This window comes from Microtus pennsylvanicus, chromosome 16 (genome assembly GCF_037038515.1).
Source record: "Microtus pennsylvanicus isolate mMicPen1 chromosome 16, mMicPen1.hap1, whole genome shotgun sequence".
Lineage (NCBI taxonomy): Eukaryota > Metazoa > Chordata > Mammalia > Rodentia > Cricetidae > Microtus > Microtus pennsylvanicus.
The window spans coordinates 16,524,612-16,547,484 of record NC_134594.1 but is presented as its reverse complement, the minus strand read 5'-3'; the positions used below and the strand labels follow the sequence as shown (position 1 = coordinate 16,547,484).

Here is a 22,873-nt window from a genome sequence, read left to right as displayed (position 1 = left end):
TAGAAAATTCTTTCCATGTATCAGTAGGACAGAAGCTATGATGCTTAATTTTCTTCCACCTGGCTTTTTTTTTCAACAAATATACCAGACCTCACTATGGCAGCATATACATCTTCCTAATTGCTTTTTAAAGCTTTTTTTTTTTGATGCTTTTCAGTAAATACAGAGTCTGCCTTAACTTTTATTTGAGACGACCTACCAAGAACCTTGAGATACCGCTCTAGGGCCGGATGAGTTTTAGCTGCTTTGAACACAGGAACCTAATTTCTCACTGGTATCTTAAGCACGCTATTACCTTTCTAATTTTGTATCTAGGCATTCAGGCCAGGATCACAGAGCAGGAATTTTGTTAACATTTTGATGTCTGCCTATGACGTCAGCTGGCAAGTTCTCCTGGTCCCATGCATTCCCATCCACTTCCTTTCCAGTGTGGCTCATCTGCGTGTGTCTTCAGTCTTTATGTTTAATAGGCTGTGTCTGGATTAACCTTCCTAAAGCAACCACTTTAATCATCACTCAGAGATTTTTTTTTGCAGCTAATCTTCTTATCAGTCACACTGATTTCAAAACCCTTTATGAAGCCCACTGCTAATTCCAAAAGTGAGCAGCCCCCTTTTTATTTGCCAAGACCCGTAGTGAAATGCTTCAGTCTCCTTTAAGTAATGAAATGTCAACAAGAATGCTTGAAAAAGTTTAAGGGAGGCCTTCAACGACTCTCCAAGTAAGCCTGTATTTTAAGATCAGGATCTATCTCTGGCCCTAACGGACATGGTATCTCTCAAGACATAAAAACAAGTCCGCGGCCTTCAGGGCCGTTTCCACTGCCCCACACTCCACGCTCATGCTTTGTGTGACAGCTGACAACAGTATTGCTTATTCCTTTCTGTATCCTCATCTGCACCCAGTGACAGAAGACCAACAGGAAAGGACTTCCTTAGAAATGTTACCTTTTGACACCGAGAGCACCTAGTCAAGTTCTCAGTCTAGACCTGAAACAGACTGGTTCATGACTTGTTCCACTGATCAAGGACAGTCTCAGGGTTTACAGCTATAAAACTACTTAGGTGGGGCCTCTGTGCTGTTTACTCTTCTCTCTTCGAGAATCAGCACAGTTCCATCTTCTCACTTCAGCAAATCCTTCCCAGGCCACCACGTTTACCCGCTTCACCCCACAGCTTCTTACTTCCCCCTCGCTTCTCTTCACATTCAGCCGAATACTTTATCATATTTGTGGTCTCCTCTGCCAGGGGAACACAAACTCTGTGAGGGCAGAAATCCTTACTATTTTGTTCGCTGCTGTCTCTGCAGTGTTTGGCAGTGTGTAGAAGTTCGGGAAGCATTTGTTGGGTAAGTAAGTGTAAGTAAAGGTAACACAAGGAGAGCAAGATGGTTCAGTGAATTAGGGTAGCCACTGCCAAGCATGAAGCTCCATCCCTAGCACCCACAGAGTAGGAAGAGACAGTAAACTGTGCCATGGTGCCTGTGTGTGAGCACATGGACACATGCCTGTACACACACACACACACACACACACACACACACACACACACACAATGCAGTCATTTTTAAAGACAGTTTATAATGCAAACAAACCTCCAAAACACTTTTATTTAAAACTCTGAATAATGTAGAAAAATAGCTTTAATTACATACAGAAATAAAACTCTTTAAAATTAAGTTAGTTCATAAGGTTTGGTTTTTAGGTTCAAGTTTTAGTAGCACTATTTTAAAAGATGTCCAAAATATACATCCTTATTGTCAACACAAGAGTAAGCCGCAGTTTCCCCAGGTCATTCCTGTCGTGTTGTGCGGTAGTAGACTTGACTCAGCTGTTTCCCTTGTTCTCAGGCAGAGGGCACTTAACGGTGGTAAGTAGTAGCTGCAGCTCACAGCTCATACTTTATAGTATGTGACAACCACCGTTTAGAGGACACACTTTAACACAGTGGTCAAAGCAGCCAAACCTCGTAGACTGGTTTCACAGTTTTTTTTTTTTCAATTTGTGTCGGAACTATTTAGACAGTGATTATTTCACAATTACCATTTTGTTAGGCACACATTGTCATCCACTGTCCCTTGGCACAAAAAGTGAAACACTTTGTACCCTCCTAGGTACAGTTCTCTGACATGACAGAGCCAAAAGAAAGCCAAGGATAGGGAGAAGAGGGAGAGAAAGGGCAAGAGTCTAAAATTTATTTGGGGCCAAGAAACACATGACAAAAGTAATGTAGCCCTTGTGTTTTGTTTGTTTGAGATAGAGCCTTGTTGTATAGCCCTGCCTGTCCTTGGATTTATTATATCCTCCTGCCTCAGCCTCCTGAACACTGGGATTAGAGGCATTCGGCACCATGCCTGGCTGTGTCTGACTTTCGAGGAATGCTAGGTAGACACTGTATCTCATGTTTTCTGGAACATCATTATTAGGATGTGAATGAAGCCTAACTCAGGAAGGTTTCTCTGAGAGCCCATCGCTATGAGATCTGCACTTGTTTTTCTGTCCCCTCCCTGTAACAGAGGCAGACAGGACTTTAATGCCAACAGTAAGACTGGCTGCATCTCAGGTGTGAGTCTGAACTACTCAGACAATTGGTCAGCTAAGATTACCACCAACGTTCCCTGGAGATGAAAAAGAGGACAGCATTTGATTTTTTGAAAATGCAATGCCTCTTCAACATGGACATTATAGTGTTCACGGGCCACACAGCAAATGGCCCATCTTTAAGATCTGTTATCTGCTTTCTGTTTTTACACCCCTTTTAAAATAGTGTTCTTATTGTTATCTGACACCAAAAAAGCACCAACAGATGAAAATTTAACTGGGAAAAAAGTTCTCTGTATTAAAATTTCAAGTCTTAGTCTGTTCTATTTGAAAATCTGAGGTGACCACGGCTACACTGAATATAATGATCAGTATTAGAAACAGCTTTGGGATTTAAGGGTCTATTCAGAAACTTAAAGCATTTAATAAATACGATTTTAGAAGTTCTGGGACACATACGTTGGCACACAGGCAGTCTGAGACAGAGGACAGCCTTAGCCAATTTGACTCTTGTTAAGAGGGGAGATAGTTCAAACTCTTTGTAATACCTCAAGATCCAAAATTTCCTTCTCTGCCTTGAAAGCTGAAATTAAAGCCCAGAAGTCACTGGTGATATAAACAGCCGGTGTCTGTCACCAATGCCTCAGTGAGAATCTCTTAACTGACAACAGAGGGGTAAAAGTTTTTCTATAAGACCAAATGGCTCAGGGTGCACTGATACACTTTGTAATTTCAGCTGGAACACTCATGTTTAAGGAGGGAAAATGCAGGGATGAACTTTAGATCGATTTCAGTTAGCTTCCTTCCAACATATGTAATCTTTGAAGGAGAAGCTACCCAGGACTGTAGTGTGTGGGGACTATTGAGTATGTGGGATGCCCACCAGGGTAGATGGTAATAATAAATGTAGTATTTACTTCTTTTTTTCAATATACCGAATTCTCATGACCAATGAAATCAATGTCCACTCAGTCTTCTCTACTACTGAAGCTCAGGGAAACAGCTGTTGGTTAAAGTGCCCCCTCTTCCTTTGGGAAAACCCAATACAGACTAATGCTTATCTCTAGGACAAAAACTAGTATTTTGTAAAAGAAGTTACCCTATGACCCTGTTAAGCAGTTTGGTTCAGTGTTTTCAAAGGGATTTTATTTTCTAATTGTGTGCTTGTGTGTCTTTGTGTATGCACGGTGTGTGTGTGTGTGTGTGTGTGTGTGTGTGTGTGTATGTGAGTGTGCACGCGCGTGCTCACATGCATATCTGTGGAGTTACAGGTGGTTGTGAGCGGTCTGATGTGGGTGCTGGGAGCTGAACTTAGGGCTTTTCCAGTGAGGTACCTGCTCATGACTTCTGAATCATCTCTCCAGCCCTCTTCCAGTGTTTTTAGTATGATCTGCCAGAGGTGATATAAAATATATGTGTACCAGAATGTATTTCAACGGAAGAAAAAAAACTTATAGATTATTAAAAATTTAAAAATAAGTCTCCTAATCCAAAATAAAGCTTATCACAAAGAATAAAGAGAACTGAATAAATATAAATAAACTTTAACTTCCATCCTTCCCCTCTTCCTCTGCAGGAAGGGATCCACTAAAATACTGAGAAGAATGAGAAGGCTTTTGATTTGCTAAGAAACCAGAACACAACTATTGCAAATTTAGATACTGACTAATACACACCATGAAAACAATGCATTTTTCTTAACTGGGATTTTCAAAACTCCCAATGCAGTAATAATGTTATTAGTACACAGATTCTCTGAGCCTGACAGGTGCAGGGCTCCTCACAACACAGAGCGCACCGACTAGAGAACCTCGTCATCTCTTCTATTTCACGATTCCTTCACCGTGTAAGTCAGCATTGGGTTTCAATTTAAAAAATGAGTTGAATATGATCCCCAAATAAACATCTATATTAATTTTTTATTAAAGAATTCACATTATTTAAAACTATTCAATAAATTAGCATGGTATACCAAAATGGCAATAAATTAGCAACCGTGTCTCCATACTCTGACCCAGGATCTGCTCGGAGTCTGACACACCAACCCAACAGCCCTGCTTCTCGACATTTAACAAGAGAAGTTCAATACTGGAAAGTGACTAAGCTGAGCCTTATCTTTATGTGTTGACTTCGGCCGTCCTGGCACCGTCGCACGGTCCATGTGTGTTGCTTTGTTTCCTACAAACACAGCTACAATGTTAATCCAAAGAACAGTTTAAATGCCATCTCAACGGCAATTTCTGTGACCGAGTCGTGAAAACACACATACAGTTCCTGAGGTTTTGGGTGAAGGAAGAGCCTCCTGCAGAAAGGAAAAAACATGGTCATTTCAGAAATTAAAGGTGATAAAACCTTTTCCTTTTGTTTTCTTTCAGTTTCGGGAGAACCAATAATAGCTGAAAAAACAAAAGACAAACAAAATACCCACCACCACCACCACTAACACCAAAAGCTCATGAACCTAAATCTACAGAAAATAGAATAGAGCTTGGTTTCTAAATAAATATGTCCTAATTAATGCTACTGTCCTAGAGTGTAAACCTCCTATTTAATCAATGCACATCCCATACCCCTCGGTACTGAATATTAAACCTGCTTATTATTACCATCTATGCAACACTTCCTGGGGAAGTATTAATCTTAAGCATGGTAGTCATGAATATTTTATTTCCACTTACATTTTTAAGTTGCTATTATTATTAATACATAAAAATGACAACTCATTTGCAGATAGAATTGGACTAACACTACATTTGTGTGTGTGCTCGAGTATTCATGTACATTATGTTGTGCATGTGTAGGCAAACAGACAGCTTTAGGCATTGGCTCTAGTCAAAAAAGGTGAAACAAACTCCATTGTCTACTGCTGCTAATCTCAAGCTTTCTGAGCTTTTCCTGCCTGCCTCCTACCTCCCCAGAGCAGCACTGGAGTTACAGATTGTTCTACTGTCTGGCTTTACATGGGCTCTGGGATTTGAACTTGGATCTTCATGTTTACAGGACAAGTGTTTTACCCACTGATTTATCTCCCCACTGTTGTGGTATAATCTTTTTGGACACTTTGAAGATTTGTCACTAGTATTGGTTTAATTAATAACTGAACAGTCAATAGCTAGGCAAGATTTTGGGGGCAGAGAGGATGCTGGGAAGAAGGGAGGAGATGCGTGAAGAAGCCAGACAGATGCTGAATGAGTCAGACACAAAAAATAGGAGAGAGGTAAAAGCCATGTAATAGAATATAGATCAATAAAAATAATATAGATTAATTTAAGTTGTAATAACTAGTTAATAATAAGTCTAAGCTATTGGCTAAACTTTCATAATTAATAAGAAGTTTCTGTGTGGTTATTTGGGAGCTGGCAAGCAGCACAGAAAAATCTGCCTATACCCGACTGTCTGATTCCTATCCCTTGTTCTGAACGTGTACCTTCTATCCTTGTACTGGGTGTGTACCTACCTGGTATTACCTGTGGGCTGTGTCCAGATGAATTATTGTAAACACAGCTCTGATGGTATTACACAATTACATTCAGGCTGATGTTCTCAAACCTAGTGGACTGCCTATCACATCACAAGGGAGCTAAAAACCAGAATCCTACTCCCAGATCTGACTCACTGGGTCGGGGCACAGGTGCAGGACACTCTGGACTCCACAACTGATTAGGTGGTTCTCATTTCCATGGACCAGCGGATAGGCATTGGTTTGGATCATCTGTAAAGTGCTTATCTTAGTTCTAGGTTTAGAACTACATGGTAGGTGTCTGACTATGGTCCTACTGAACCCTCCCCCACACTCACCCCACCACCCAGTAAGCCATAACTGGCGGGCTTTTCTTCTCATCGGTCCAGTTCTCAGGGGAGCATTCAAAGAGCACACCATGCTCTTTCACGGGGGTCAGAGACGACACCGAGTCTGCAGGCTCCGGACAATCTCCACCACGCAGCGCTCTCCTTCTCTGCAAGCCAACAGCAGTCATTAGTATTAATTATACTGACAATGCTACTAGAAAATACCGGGGGCCAGGACTGTAGCTCAGGGGTGGGATTCTTTCTTAGCACGCACAGAGCCCTGACTTCAGTCCCCAGAGCAGAAAAACAAAATGGTTTCACCTAAGTCTCCGAGGATGGTGATGACGATGGCTGGTTCTGATTCTAAATGTCTACAAAGGTATTACTCTTCCTGCTCACCTGCAGAAAATTCCTATTCTTCAGTTCTTGGTTTAAACATTATCTCCTAAGGTAGATTACAAGCTTTCCCCCTAGCAGAGAGCAAATATTATTTTTCCCCTTCCCTCTACCCTGTCCCGTCTCTAAAGCAGGTCTCACTCCACAGCCCTGGCTGACCTTGTGGCACTCTTATTGTCTCTTGTGCCATCACGTTGGTCTTTTAAGGTTTGTGTGTCTGTATATGTGCCCATGCCAGTGAGTGCCCAGAGAGACCTGCTGTCCCTCTATTAGAAGATGTGCTCTCCAAAGAGCCAGACAGCTCTCTCCGTCTCTGTTCCTGTCTGCTCACAAACTGCTTGACACGATCAGGGGAACCTGTACAGTAGCCTGCACCACTCAGCCCGTCTCTGATTAAATTCCTCTCCACACCCACTCTGGATGTGCTATCGGCCACTTTGTTCAGCTCCTTCGCGAACGCAAACAAACACAAGCTTGTTTTCTTTCCTAGCACCTGGAATAGTGTCGGGTGCAGCGCAGATGCCTTAACAGTTAAGGCCAGTTTCTGTCACTAAATGTGACTGAACGGGTTGATCACATTGCCAGAGCACCCACCAGAATGCTAATATAGGAAGAAAGAGCCCAAGAAACGAAAGCAGGGAGGCCTCCCTGGCCAAACACGACTCGTCCTGTTAATAATAGTTTCTGAGACCCTGAAAGCATGGAAGATGGAATTCTACTGTGGAATGGGCCCCGACACGTGATATAATCCTGCTGGATCACTTTATAGCTGAGGAAACAGGAAAGTCAGGGCTCCTTACTCCTAGCCCAGCGTTATTTTAAAGCGAAGTTTTTCACAAAATTGGTATGCTGCATACATCACACGTGCCTTCAGAGAGCTGCTCATGGACAGATGTTAGATCAGTTACAACTCCCTCTCCCTTGCTCTCCTACCTTCTTCCTTTGTTGGAAAAGATTTATTATTCATGAGTATATGTGTGCCGAGGCTGATGGAGTCCCGAGGGCGTCAGCTCCCTTGGAGCTGGAGCTACAGGTGGTTGTGAGTCGCCTGATGTGGTGCTGGAAACCAAGCCCCAGGACTTCACAAGAGCAGTAAGCGATCGTAACTGCTGAGCCACCTATCCAGTCCTTCTTCCTTTTTGTGAGACAGGGTCTTAGGTAGCCCAGGCTAGCCTCAGACTTACTATCAGGCTAGAGATGACTTCTGAATTTTTCATCCTCCATGGTGTTGGGATTACAGATGTGCACCACTGTATAGGTTTACTCAGAGTAGGAGATGGAACCCCGGGCATCCTGAATAGATAAGCGCTGTGCCAACTGAGCTGCAGGCCTGGTCATAAAGCTCCATAACGAGAGAGCAATACCAATTTTCCAGTCACCACAAGAATCCAATTGATATATATATATTTACTACTTAATATTAACTATATTTAATAACTAGTATTAAATATTACTACTTAAGCATGGGGTGTGGGGCGGTGGTGGCATATGCCTTTTATCCCAGCACTTGGGAGGCAGAGGCAGGAGGATCTCTGTGAGTTCAAAACCAGCCTGGTCTACAGAGCAAGTTCCAGGATAGGCTCCAAAGCTACATAGAGAAACCTTGTCTCAAAAAACCAACCCCCCCAAAAAAAGAAAGAAACCCCAAGAAACAAAAACAAAAACATAGGTGCAACATTGAAACATCAGATGTCAATTAATAAACATTTAAATTACAAATCTCAGATACGAGTGGCTAGCTGACACTATAAACTACCAATTTTGTACCTTGTTATGGAAAAATCAGACCAACCATTTCCAGAGGTAAGATTACAGACCACAGAGTTCAGTGTAACTGAGTTAAATAAAACACTGATGGTTCATGTTGATTTAAAAAAACCAGAGAGTCAATATTGGCAGAAAGCTGTATTTAAATATTTACCTCTTCCTTCAATGTCTGTTGGAAAATTGCACGAATAGAGAGACAACACCGATGGAAATTCTTAATTAGCTGAGCATGGACGGAACCGCCTAGCTGAGCCACCTCTTCATGGGTGGGGGTGATGAAGATGCCCTGAACTGTTTCTAAGGCGACATAGTGGAAGAGTGTATTCTCCGGACCGGAGGTCAATCTTGAAAAGGAGAGAGAAGGAAATTTAAGTAAAGTCAGAAGAATTATTTCCACTTTCAATTTTGTATCATTCTCACAAGACTATGTGAAATAAATTAGCCATACAACCATGGACAGAAAGCTGAGCCAAATGTCTAATTCCCTGCCCTTGACTCAAGCACAGGCTAGGCTATTCTTAATTCCCTAATGGAGACAAACAGTACCATCCATGGAAGGATAAACACTAATTCATTTGCAGTGACTTAAATTGTCTCTTTGCTAAACAGTCAATTGGCTGGGCCCTCTTTTTCCATGGTTCATAAGAATGACTGAGCTTATGTTTGGCTTAAATTTCAACAAGCCATAAAAATGGTATCAGTTTCAAGTGGGGCACATACGATATTATCTCCTACCAAACTAAACACATTGAAATCGGCGGCACTAAACTTCTTTGCACGGCAACAACACTGAGGATTAGCAGCACAGTTGGATTAGCATCCTCATCACCGTGCCAACAGTTGTGATAGCATTCCAAACTTTACCACACCCTTCTCACTTAGACTCAGTTTATCACGCTAGAGGCAGTGGGACCTGGGAGAGTGGAGCCAAAACGAGGCCGGCTAAAGTCCCATGCAACAAGAGCATCAGACGGTTTATACTCTGAGGGTTAAGCGGAGTCACGCCAGTGAAGTGTACAATCACAGGGTAAGCCACACACAGCAGACAAGCCACATGTACCAGAACCATGTTTTCCCATAGAGGCATATGGACAGTTTTCAATAGCCAGCTGTAACGGACAACCTGAAGTAAACTCATTCCTAGCTGCTACACCTGGGAGGGGCACGAAAACACGTTTCAAGGAAAAGTCCATACTTTTGAAGAAACTGAGGTCACAAGATTCCGGTCTTCGTTTCTTGGCATTTTTCTCATAAGCACTCAGAATTCTCACATGACTCTATTCTTGAACCATGCTCCAAAAATATTCATTTACTGCCTTCAGTTTTTCTTTATTTTTAAAAATAATTTCTTTATGTGCCATGTGGGTGCTGGGAATTGAACCCAGGTCCTCTGTAAGAACAGCCAGTGCTCTTAACCACTGAGCTATCTCTCTAGGCACCCAGTTTTTCTTTTCTTTCCTGCCTCTTCCTCCCATACATAATCTCAGACAGGTCAGCAGAACCTATGAATAATGTTTACATCTTTCCAAAGGAAGAAGAATTAAAGAATAATAAAAAAAAGCAAGAAATAATAACAGTTCTCAAGAATGTCTTCTATGTGCCACAGTGTATGCCTGAGAGTACCTAGATTTCAGTTTTCATAATGATCATGCATGAGAGTAAATGTTATTCTGCTCTCTTAATCACTGGGAAGCAGTGTCCTGGGACAAACTGGGATAAACAAGCAAGTGGGGCTTGGCGACTTTGCAGCTTGCTCTTTCTGTCCCATCTTCTCCTCTCTACTGCTGAGCTCCAGGAGCCGGGAGGCCAAAGCAACAAAGCCAGGGAGGAAAATGGGGCCCTTTATCACGGAGGTGGGGGCAGGCTGGGATTGTGGAAACAGTGGATGTGACTGCCACTGAATAAAATGCTTGGTATAAAGGATTTAAAATCATATTTTTACCAAGGTGTGTATAGACAAGTGAGAGTGATATAATGCATTTATTTAATAGCATGCTTTTAAAACGAACTTCCCACATACTTAGAAAGTATCTCCATCCTTAGGATGGCGGCGGTGAGACACCCTCGTATGTGAACTCTACTTCGACGTGTCCTATTGCTTAAGTGCAATTAATTTTGTTTTGTCAGCTGGTCTCACACATGACATCAACATTAAATACCAGGCAGGACGATTCAGGCAGATCAGGTAGTTAGTCGCAAAATAAATGTAAAAGGAGAGCTTATACGGTTGCTCACTCAGTAAAGTGCTTGCCTTGCAAGCATGAAGACAAGAGTTCAAACCCCAGGACCCATGCAAAAACCAGGGCATGGTGGTGCACATTTGCAACTTCAGCCATGGGAAGGCAGAGACAGGGGAGCCCTGGGACTCATTAGCAAGCTGGCCTAGCATGCTTAACTTCAGGCCAGTGAGAGACCTGCATTTCAAAAGACAAGCTAGGTAGCTCCTGAGGAATGACCATCAAGGTTATCCTCTAGCTTCCACTCCCCAGCATACACAAGCACATCTGTGTACACACACACACACACACACACACACACACACACACACACACTGTATATAACACTTCATAAAGGTAATTATACATTCCTTCTTTAGTCGGGTCTTTTTACTTCAGAATTCCTTATTCAATATGAGTTTGAGTGTTATCTGTTTGTTCAGGACCAGTTTCTAGGACCCAGAGTCTGAGAGGGAGACACACGGGGAGAAGTTAGTGGGGTGTGCTCTATGGAACTGAAGCAGAGGGGTGAGTGACAGGAGCAGGATGCAGGGACAGAGAAGCTTGAACCGTGTGCAGTTCCGACAGAGGTACCATCTACTGCCTGGGCCCAGGAAGCATGGATGGCCTTTCACAGTTGTCTCGAATTTAGGCAATTTCCAGCCCTTCCTTCTCTAGACGTTCAGCATTCTGAGCGGTATGCCAGGGGCAACTATCACTTACAGGCACGGGGCTAAGCATAACCAGGCATCTACTAGAGTCCGAAATTAGTCTTTAAACTCTTATTTAAAAAGTAGACATCCTTGTTGGGCGGTGGTGGCCCATGCCTTTAATTCCAGCACTCAGGAGTCAGAGGCAGGCAGATCATTATGAGTTCGAGACCAACCTGGTGTACAGAGCAAGTTCCAGGACAGGTTCCAAAGCTACAGAGAAACCCTGTTTCAAAAAACAACAAATAAACAAACAGACAAGTAGACATCCAAAAAGTACATTACCTGTGGGAGAGAGGTAAAGAGCAACTTCTATGTTTTTAAATACTCCTTTGGTGTTTTCATTAGGATAAGAATATGTTCATTTCCCCAAATGTGTAAATGAAACATCCCAGAAATACCACAGGTATTACCTCATACTGTGAGCTATACCATAGTTACACTTGTTGAATCATCTCTGCACTTTCTCACGGTGAAACCCCTCAAGGACCACGAGTTTAAAGTGAAAAGCTATGCTAGAAGTTTCTTACTTCATCATGTTATAGACTTCCACGTCTTTTTCTGTAAGTTCTTTTTTTGAATTTCCCAAATGAAATGGATTTGGAAGTGTCGACTTCTTCCTAGCGAGCTGGAAGAGAAGTAGGTCAGTTTGTATTTAAGAATAGGATCAAGGAGCAGAACCATTCAAAAATTTCAAAACCTTCTAAGAGTGCTATTTTCGTGATGCATTTGCTTCCATTAAAGACTTTTTATGCCAATCTGCATCTCCTGGCTTCTTTGCTAAGGAGAGTTCAAGGTCAAGTCAAGGGGCATGGTGAAAAGTCCCCACCAGTTCCATTATCAAATGTATAAGCAGTGTATTTGTCTCCCTGTTGTCTGGATGCCTTAAGGTCACAGATGTGTCTTACTCCTGGCAGCTGATTAGACCTGGGGTATATATAATTTACCCAAATCCTCATGGTCTCTGTCACCTACTCATTTTACCAATAGAGACAACAGTTATAGCTAGGACACAGGCACTTCCTAATACCTTCTACCCATGGCTCCAACACACCCCACTGTTTGTGTAGAGGAGAGAGACTATTCATGCATGTGCTTGCCACAGCACTCAGGAACACGGAGCCCATTTTCAGATTCACGCTTCCTTCTGCCTTGTCTGCCATCACCTCCATCCACTTGACAGGAAGTTTGAGAACTGTCTGGGGAACCCCCAGCATCAACGGAGTATGTGCTAAGCTCCTGGGGTGACGATGACTCTAACAACTGTTTGGGTATTTTATGGTATGTATGGAAAAGTAGGTAAAAGTCATACCGTCAAGTATGAACACCCTCTGTGTGACCTTCATGGTCACACTTCTAATGTTTGTGACATTCGGAAGTGCAGATAAAAAACCTTAGCTATTACAAACAGGCATCTCCTCCTCACTCTGATCATTTGTCTCTGTGAAATATTTTACTGACTATTTAGAGTGACAGAGAAACTGCCCCACAGCTAGGATGTTCTGTTATGAACACAGAAGAAAGGCTGATGGATGTGGACCAAGGGCTGATGCTTCTCTACCTGGAAGCACTGTGGCTTGAACATCCTAGATACCAAGGGCTCAAGTGGTGGCACCTGGTATTTCTTTCTCTTTTTAGTTCTAAGTCTTTGGTTTTCCAGCAATGACTAAAATACCCGCCATTTCAAATAAGGACCACTCTCTAAATTAAAAAAAAAAAATTCTAACAGTTATGGATCACAATGCAGACACTTGGATGAACACGCACCTTAAGCAATGCCACGCTGTCCTCCGAACCATCAGCTTCTCTTTGCTTCCGGACTGCATCTGGGGTAGTGTGTGGGCTCAGCCCAACACCTTCTCCACCTTCACCAGGCTCACATCCGCCACTGCTCCGGGAGGGACTGGGCTTCCGTGCCTTGAAGGAATAGTCACTGAAAAAGGTTCGTCTGCATGTTGGAGAGGTCGCTGTTTTGGAGGACCCCTGTAGTCTACTGAGGATAGGTGAAGTGGTCAAACTATCAGCCTTTTCACGTGGTGCAGCAAGGAACCAGTCAGCACAAGACAGGCAGGGCCCCGGAGATGAGGCTAGCCGGTCCTCAATGCGGGAGTCTACTCCTTCCAGCTGATGAAGAGTTGTTCTGACCTGATCTACATAGATACAGTCGGGACCAGGATTCCCAATGGCTTTAGATGAACAGCCTCCAGCTTCTAACAGCACACACAACACATAATGGCGCTGCAAAGGAAGATGGGTACAGGTTCAGCTGCCATGGAAACACTTAATATAGCCCATATGTGCAGACTTGTACTAAAGGCATACGGGCATTTGCGAATACTAGCTGAGTACTGAAAACCTCTCTTTTCTCTCTCTCTCTTTCTTTCTTTCTTTCTTTCTTTCTTTCTTTCTTTCTTTCTTTCTCTTTTTCTTTTTTTACCAGCATCAAAGCTTCTTGACCCAGAATGGAAACAATCTCATATTGTTTTATTTTGATAAAGCATCAATTCACCATCAGTCAGTTCTCTTAGTCCATGGAATTTCATAAAATAACTTCCAAATAGCCTCAATTATCACCACCATCATTTCAGACAGGGTTTATGTATAGCCCAGGCTGCTAAACTCAAACATGAAAATCCTCTTGCCTCACGGCCTTCCAAGTGCTGGGATTTTAGGGATCATCACCATACAGGGCTCAGATCTATATTGCTTCATGTATTCCAAAACAAGCCAAAAGGAAAAGCCATGATAGGAAGGGGAACAAGACATCTTCAGACCCTGCTAAAATTGCACACTGGATTTTTACTAATATTTCTTCATGAGTATTAAATAGAAGCAGAAGGAAGGAAATAGAGTGGCATGCAACAATTCCTTGAATATATAATTCAAGTAATAAGTAATTAACATATTCTTACTTGTAAATCAGCATGTTTGCTTGTGTATTTAAGCAAGCAGATTTTAAAAATATAAAATGAAATTCAAGAAAGAAGTTCATAACTCACCAGTCCAACAATTAGTAAAAAATATCTCCCTTCAGGCTCCTGGAAGACCTCGGTGTCTGAGTCTGAAGGAGGCTGGAGGTGGTGCCGCGGGAAGACTTCTCTCCACACTATCAGCTGGCCAATTCTTTGCTTTGCCGCTAAAGGCAGCAGGCAGTATTGGCGACAGTACGCAGCAATCTCAACGACATCATCCTTGGGTAGATGGCTGCATACCAAATAACCCTGGGATTTAATCACGCAGAGCCAAAGCGTGAGTAACAAGAATCAATGAGCCCGCACTTCTAAGAGTTTTATAAACACTGAAACTGTGGGCTTATAAGATAACGGAGCTCTAAGGGAGGTAAGTTAAGATCTGGCAAAATCCAGTCAAACTGCAGATCAAGTTTGACAGCTTCAGGGACCCAGCAGACAGGTGACCTACACAAAGCAAGGTCACCTTGAGTGCTTGGTAAAACTGGGACTAGAAAAGGAAGCCGGGCCAAGGTTGGCACAACTGGTTCTTTTCTGTATATCCTATATCAGCTAATTTTATGGTATGTTATTTATTGTTTTTAAAGATATTTTAAAGCAGAATACTTAAACTAACTCAATTCTTTTTTTTTCTTTTCTTTTCTTTTCTTTTCTTTTCTTTTCTTTTCTTTTTTTATTTGAGACAGGGTTTCCCTGTAGCTAAGCAGCTAAGGAGCCAGTCCTGGAACTTGCTCTGTAGATCATTCTGCCCTTGAACTCAGAGATCCGCCTGCCTCTGCCTCCTGACCGCTGGGATTAAAGGCATGCGCCACCACTGCCTGGTACTGATTTGATTCTTAAAACTTTACATGGAAGCAGTTACTCAAAATATAATATATGTCACTTCTGAAGAAGAGGCTAAAAAGAGCAAGAACACTACTGAAAAAGGAAATTAAGGATGCATTGCTGGAGAGAGCTCCGTGGGTAAAGGCACGGGCCACCAAGCCTGATGACCTGAGTTCAACCCTGGGAGCCTCACATGGTAGAAGGAGAGAACAACTCAAGTTGTCCTTAGACCTTTACATACACTCTGTGGCTCATGCATGCACACATACTAAATACATGAAATTTTTAAAAATTCTAAAAGAAAAGAACATACTGATGTTCTCCTTTATATACTTAATTCTTTTAAGTACTGTATGCCTTAACATGGAGTAAAACATCAATATTTACTGCATTTATAAATCTCTGCGGCCTTATTTCCAGTCCATAGTCTTGTGCCTACACATAGATGCAAAGTGGTAACATTTCTTCTGTGTGCATAAAAGTCGGAGAAAATTTACTTTAGGTCTACATATGTTAGCAGTTGAATACTGATAAATATTTCGAGCTTCAACTTACCTTGTAAAACAGAGAAGATCCCAAAATTGTGTACAGCCGTCTCATGTCACAGTAATCCTCGGACTGGGGGAAAATTCAGAGCTGATTTATAATGTATTTGTAATATGGCACTTATTTATTTATTTTTATGTAAAAGATAAAATATTAAAGCTAAACTGCAACAATTGAAGTAGAAATTACATTTGTTAGAAATCACTTTTCTTTTTCTTTTTGGTGTTTCTAGACAGGATTTGACCAGGTTGGCCTTGAATTCACAGAAATTCACCTGCGTCTGCCTCCTGGGTGCTGGCATTAAAGGCATGAGCCACCACTGTCCTAGCAATGACTTGTGACGGAACCTTAGACATCCAAATGCTAGGGGACCAGGGTGAAAGCCCAGTGTGTTTCCACGGCCCCACAACATCACAGCACACGGCATCGGCTCTTCCATGAGGGCTCTGAAAACAACCGCTATGAAAGGAGCTCCTCCTGTCATCCACAGTACCCAATATCACCAGGAGTCACTTTTGAAAGCACAAATTGGCACAATTTATTTGTGGGCAAGTGCATGATATTTAAAAATTAATCCAAACACACACATACACACTATTTGAGTATCCCCTCCTCCAGGGATCTAGACGACAGCTGAGTGAATCGAGACATTTCTGTGAAAGTCAATAGTTCATTTGGAATACAGAGATTAGAGACGAGGCCACACTCAGGAATGGAGGGATGATCAGCTAAGCCTGGTGTTGTGTCGGAGAACAGTACAGGTACTGGAACGGTGCGGCCACCAAAGCTACTGGATGCGCAGAAAGTGCAAGTTCCAGAACAAAACACCACTCCATCTGTGTTTTGCTGATCTGTTTTACTTTCCCACAGCTATATGCGATATGTATACCCTTACACGTGGGCTTCTGTGCAGAAATGGAAAGGTACAAAAAAGTCTAGAAAGATCCATTCCAAGCTCTGAGAACAGCCACTCCTGGGATGGCAGTGGGAAAGCATGAAGAGAAACATTTGTCTTCCCTGTTGACTTTATCCTCAATGCAGAGGAAATGAAAAACCAGAAATAACTAAGTGTCTGAAACTGTGTTCCATCCATAGGAATAAGGGCACTGAACGAAGCGGGGCATGGTGGTACGCGCCTGTAACACCAGAGCTTAGAAGCAGAGGCAGAAGGTGGAAGACAGAAAACAGCAGTATCGGAGTGGACAAGGCGACTGTGAGGGTCAGCTTGTTTCCTCATATCTTGCCTTTCCCTCTCTTACTACATTATTCTGACCAACCCCAGATCCACTTCTGTAAATAACTTCAGAATGCACTCTAAGGGGCTGGAGAGACGGCTCAGAGCTTAAGAGAGTTTACTGCTCTTGTAGAGGACCCAGGTTCAGCTCTCAACCACCGGCCACTCCAGTTCCAGGGGATCCTAGTCCCTCTGCTGGCCTCTATGGGATCAAGCATGTATGTGGCACACATACATACAGTCAGGTACAAATACACACTTCAAATAAAATACTTTAAAAAAACTAACAGAAGAAATATTACGAAAATATATAGCCATCATGCTAGTGTTGAAAGATTTATTCCTATCTAATACACAGCCATCAGTACTATATTTCCTTAATTGTCTCACGAATGTCTACTTACAGATGTATGTATATATATATATGTACACACACACACACATATATATATATATATATATATATATAAGTGTATGTATATATACATACACTTAGAGAGACAGGGCTTTACTATGTATCCCAGGTAGGGCTTAACTTGAGGTTCAACTGCCTGTCTCCTTGTTGCTGGGATTAAAGGTGTGTGCCATCATGCCCCACTTCACTGATATTTTGAAAAAACTTGTTTGAATGAGAAGCCAAGGAAGACTATAGACTTGGTTTACACGGTTGTCTCTTCAAAGCCCCTTTCAAGGTCTTTATCCTCTTGTCTCTGCCTCTCTCCATCTTTCTGTGATTTATTTATTTGTTGAAGAAGATTTCCCATGTTCCCAGTCTGGATTTAATTGATTGTAATTTCCCTTCTACAAATAGAGTCATGTGACATGCCCTTAACTTAATGGTGGTAGATGACGTAATGCCTCCTTCAGGTATTTCATGGGTGGCTGTGTCCTTCCACAGTGCAAATAGTGCTCCTTGTAAACCTGCGAATGCAGCATCACATGGGACGTGAACCCCAGGCAGGTATCTTAACTGACACAGGGACACCTATCTTCCACTCCCTATGCAGGGACCATATAAATGGATGGGCTTCAACAGAGTACTTTATCACAGCCAAAGATACAGACGCCAAGGCAACTGCCAACAATGTACTGCCTGCTGTCCTCTTGATCTCTGTGCTCACCTTGACGTGTGGTTCAGACAAGAAAGGAAGCATGAATGTCTGGTTCTTCCCCGTGTCCCCAGTTTTCACAGAAATGACTTAGTTCCCTTTTTTCCAAGCATCATGAACTTACAAGCTTCAGCGCCCTGGATGCCTTCCCATGTGCTGAGTCAGCCCAGTTTCAGCCCCAGCACACACAACCTGCATCCATTCTGAAAGTTCTAGAACATTCCATGTCTCTGAGGAACTTAGCTCCTTTTGGCGAGGAGTTGCTTATATACAGTGGCTTGAGTGTTAACGATATTAATTGCTTACTGACAACGTATCTGTTGGTCTTTTCATTGGGGAGACCGAGGAAATGGAAATTTTAAAGAGTTTAAAGTCACTCTGAGCCTTCCAAGTTAAGTTCAGACTTAGTGTTCTCAAATCATCAGACCATCTCCATCTCTGTCCTCACAAAGTCCTAGTGTTTGTCAAGTTAATCACTGTCTAACCTCATTGCACACACTGTGTAACTGATATTTCAGTTGAATAGAAAACCTTGGGGCAAGTAGACATGGCCAGTGTCAAAACAGAGGCCGAATGCTCTAAGCCCGCTTCACAGATGCTTAGAATGACTGATTACAGAGAGTTCAACGTTGTACCTCTGTGGAAATCCTCCCCTTCTTACCAGTTCTTCAAAGTCGTTGGCCTCAAGGTCACTCAACACTGTGTCCAGTTCCACCTGTGTGAACACAAGGAGGAGCACTCAGAGCTGCCTGAGGGACTGAGCAAGTATCTTTCTCTGTCGCACTACACAAGAAATATCTCTAAACGGAACATGTTATTTTTAAGCTTTGCAAATATAAAACATTAACTTATTTAACGTATGTATTTTTTTTATTAAAAGTGGATGAAAATGGTGAAAAAAACTTCTGATCAACACAAAACAATTTATGAGATTAAAAAACTGTTTTCTTGTTTTAAGTTATTTTTTTTAACTTGTTAAACTAAGCAAAATGAAAATCACTATTAATATGGTTAACTGGTTTGGGTTGTTTTTCCTGCTTCCTATGTATTTTTGGTCAGTTGGATTCTTCCTTGTCCCTCTCCTAGAAACGATGACTTGAATAAAGCGTCGCCATCGTTATTCAGAATAAAACATTACAGCAGGAGTCCCCCTGGGATCTGGCACAGCTTAACTTCCCCACAGAGTTATTAGACAAAAATCTTTTACATAGGATTTGGCTTCATTTCCATGGAAATTGCTGGAGCTTTTCCTTGAAGCATCTATATTTAAAAACAGAGTAAAATTATCCTGCAACGCAAAAATGTGTAAACATGCAAAAAATAGTTACTTAAATATGTAGCATACACACTATGTGTAAATAGGGATTTGCCTGCTTTTTTCTCTTGTTTTCCTTAAAGGCTCAGGCATTCTCTGCAGGGCTGAGTCCCACACTGTGTTGTATCAAGACAACAAAAGCTCCTGAGACATTAGTCATGCCTTTCAATGCTGTTCACACAGTGTGACTTATCACTCACTCATGACCCACATTTCCCTGCACCTAGCAAATGCTTTGTATTCTCTTGTTTGGTGAGAACCCTTTACCTTGTAAAAAAAAAAAAAACTGTCAGACAAAGAGAACAAACACTTGTAATTTTTTATCTTGGGCTAGTCTGTGAATTTTGCTCTACTTGGTCTCCAGGCTGACGTTAGACTAATATGACTAACTGTTCCGCTAACAATACCAGTGTGCCCGAGGAAAGCATGGTGAAAAACTCTCAATCACCTGGGAAAGAAAACCAAAGGGAGACCTCATCATATACTAAACTTGGAACAAATTACTTCCAAATTAAAACCAAATACTTCCACTGAACGCTTGCCAACTGCAAGTTGCCTCACAACTACTTTTAAATCCAAGTCTTTATGGGATTAAATTCCTTACTATTGTCATTAGAAGATACGTGGTCAATAAAAGTTACTATTCTAAGACAGCGAAAAATCTCAAAGAAAAGAAGAAAACATTCGTCGAGCTTTTTGCTAAAACAAAAGCTTTGGGGATCCTGGTTTCCGGTCACACATGTAGAAAACCTGAAGTAGGTATTCTGTCCGAACAAGTCAAAAGCTGAGCAGCACAAAAGGTCAACTCTTGTGTTTCTGAAAGAGGGGCGAGAACACAGCAAACTGCTGGCCTCAAGCTCTGACACACAGACAGACAGACAGACATAGCCAGGTACTCATAATAGCTGCAGAAAAGACTCAGGAGCTGAAACCCCCAACACAGGAGAACCTCCGCTGTACCTGGAAAGCCGCCAGACCGCTCTGTGTGGGTAATTTCCACAGATAAAAACTCCATGGAAACCCAAGCTGCTTGGTCCCCCAAGCTTTTGTGAGTTTCCCCACCAGCAGGCTAACCAGGTTGCCACAGAAAATGCCCTCCTGACTCTGACACTAAAAGGGAACGGGAAAGGGACTACAGCCATTCTCTAGAGCACTGGGTTTTCCTTAACAAACCCGCCCCCATGGAGAAACTAGTTAACTACAGCACAACCCCATAGGATGTAGCAGTCCTAGGCGTAAACACAGTCGACAATAGCCTTCCTCACTTCAGAAGAGGACCACAAAACCTCCTATATTCCCACATAGGAGGGAGATGCCCAACCCTGGCTCATGCTAGCTAGCCAGTCTGTTCAAGCAAAGAGCGGAGAAGAAACCTGACAAACAATGCTAAGACCCGCAGTCCACCAACCTCCAGGCTCACTAAGGGCTGAGCCCTAACCACGAGCCAAGACCACTTTCCCTCCTGACATTTCCCCACCTCCTTAACAGGGCCTCCAGCTAGTGGTCCTTCCCCATGGAGATGTCCAAATACCAAGAAAACAAATCACAAGGCACCAACCAGCGATCCTACATATTTAGGACAGAAAGTATCAGTTAAAATATGGCTAAAACTAGACAAGGTGAAGGCTCTGGAATTAACAGTCAGGAAATTTAAAAGAAAATGACCAAGACACTACGTAAGAAAAGCAGACACTGAAGCACACACACACACAAAGAGATAGGGAGAAGAGGGCCGGCGACTCAATCCCGGAACAAAAACAGAGGTGGAGAGAGGGACCCAAGCACACCAACCCATCCTCTGACCTCTACACACCACGGTGGCAGGTCTTCCTCAATTAGTAAGTTTTTAAAAATTATTTTAAAAAGAAAATGAGCCCACTCAAGGATTAGAAGGAGGCAGATGGTTCTGATTCTTATCTAGGATCCCTAAGATTACCTTGAGTTCCTGTGGAAGTGTGAGCCAACGCACTCCAGGGAGGCTGTCCAAAAGCACGGCGCTGGCGGCTTCGTACTGTTGCGCACTGCGGCTGGCGCTGAGATGCAGCCTGTCAGGCTGAAGAGCTCGTTGAAAGAACAAGCTGAAGAAATGATCCAAGCGAGGAGTATTCTCAACCTGGCAAAAGGCGCTGAAGAAACAGGAGCTGTTGTAGGTTGTTTTACTCTTTTGACTCCTTTGCCTCTTTTGGGGGCCGCCACCCAGCTCCCAAATAATCACACAAGGAGAATTAATTCTTACTTATAAATGCCCACCCTTACTTAGCTTGGCTTACTTCTAGCCAGCCTTTCTTAACTTAAATTATCCCATCGACCTTTTGCCTCTGGGCTTTCACTTTTTTTTTTAAATTTCTATCTTACTTCCACTCTTCTCTGTGGCTGGCTGTGTGGCTGGGTGACTGACCCTTATTTTCTCGCTCCTTGATCTCTGTCACTTCCCAGATTTCTCCTCCTATTTATTCTTCTTGCCTGCCAGCCCCGCCTATCCTTTCTCCTGCCTCGCTTTTGGCCGTTCAGCTCTATATTAGCCCAGTCGGGGGTTTTAGATAGGCACAGCAACACAGCTTCACAGAGTTAAATAAATGCAACATAAAAGAATGCAACACAGTTGGGCAGTGGTGGTGCATGCCTTTTATCCCAGCACTTGGGAGGCAGAGGCAGGCAGATCTCTGTGAGTTCAAGATCAGCCTGTTCTACAAGAGCTAGTTCCAGGACAGGCTCCAAAGATACAGAAAAACCCTGTCTCAAAAAACCACACACACACACACACACACACACACACACACACACACACACACACACACATCTTTGCATCATTAAACAAATGATCCACAGCATAAACAAATGTAACACATCCTAAGTTAATATTCCACAACGAGGAGCTGGAAATGAGAGCAACCAGTCGAGAGGTCCATCGCCTCCTGCAGTAGCTCAAGGGACGGGCTCCATTCCTGCATGGAAGCTCTCTTCCTCCCCAGTCCCTTAGCTACAGCCATTGTAGCGAGACTGGGGGAGAGTGTTAAGAAATACACTTTCTATATTTAACAACAGACACCAGGGAAGAACTGCGGCCAACCCGGGGAGGGGGAGACATGTGCACAATAAAAAGGGCTGAAGCACACATTTCCTCCCTCTCCATCTTCCAATCATTTACAACTCATAGGTCTTTCAAGTGACGGGGGATAATAGAGAGATTCTGACTCTGTAGGACAAAAGATTTGGCTTTGAATCTTACTAGACAGCTGTCACAAGACCAATCAAGAGGCCTCTCTCTGAGTTTTGGTTTTCGAGTCAAAAGTGGGGTTAATATGATCCAACCCACCTACAAATTACCTAGTACTCAGAACACCCAACTTCCTATGGTGCTTACTACAAGTACCCAGGACACAGAAGAGAAGGAGCTAAGTTATTTTTCTTCTCAACTGAGGACATGAGCATTGGAAGGAGGGAGGGGTAGAGAGAGG

The 22,873-nt window shown here is 42.7% G+C and overlaps 1 protein-coding gene across 1 annotated transcript in view; it reads right to left on the bottom strand.

Moving 5' to 3' along the window:
- Positions 1–1,579: 1,579 nt before the first annotated feature.
- The window catches only part of Intu (inturned planar cell polarity protein), a 51,067-nt gene continuing 29,773 nt past the window's right edge, over positions 1,580–22,873 (bottom strand). Inside the window, exons 8-16 of the mRNA XM_075950726.1 lie at positions 21,352–21,541; positions 18,762–18,815; positions 15,767–15,829; positions 14,417–14,638; positions 13,185–13,655; positions 11,948–12,045; positions 8,646–8,835; positions 6,338–6,495; positions 1,580–4,841 (exon numbers count right to left, since the gene is read on the bottom strand). Coding sequence (XP_075806841.1) covers positions 4,730–4,841; positions 6,338–6,495; positions 8,646–8,835; positions 11,948–12,045; positions 13,185–13,655; positions 14,417–14,638; positions 15,767–15,829; positions 18,762–18,815; positions 21,352–21,541 — 1,558 coding nt within the window. The 3' untranslated portion in view covers positions 1,580–4,729. The remainder of the gene's footprint in view (positions 4,842–6,337; positions 6,496–8,645; positions 8,836–11,947; positions 12,046–13,184; positions 13,656–14,416; positions 14,639–15,766; positions 15,830–18,761; positions 18,816–21,351; positions 21,542–22,873) is intronic.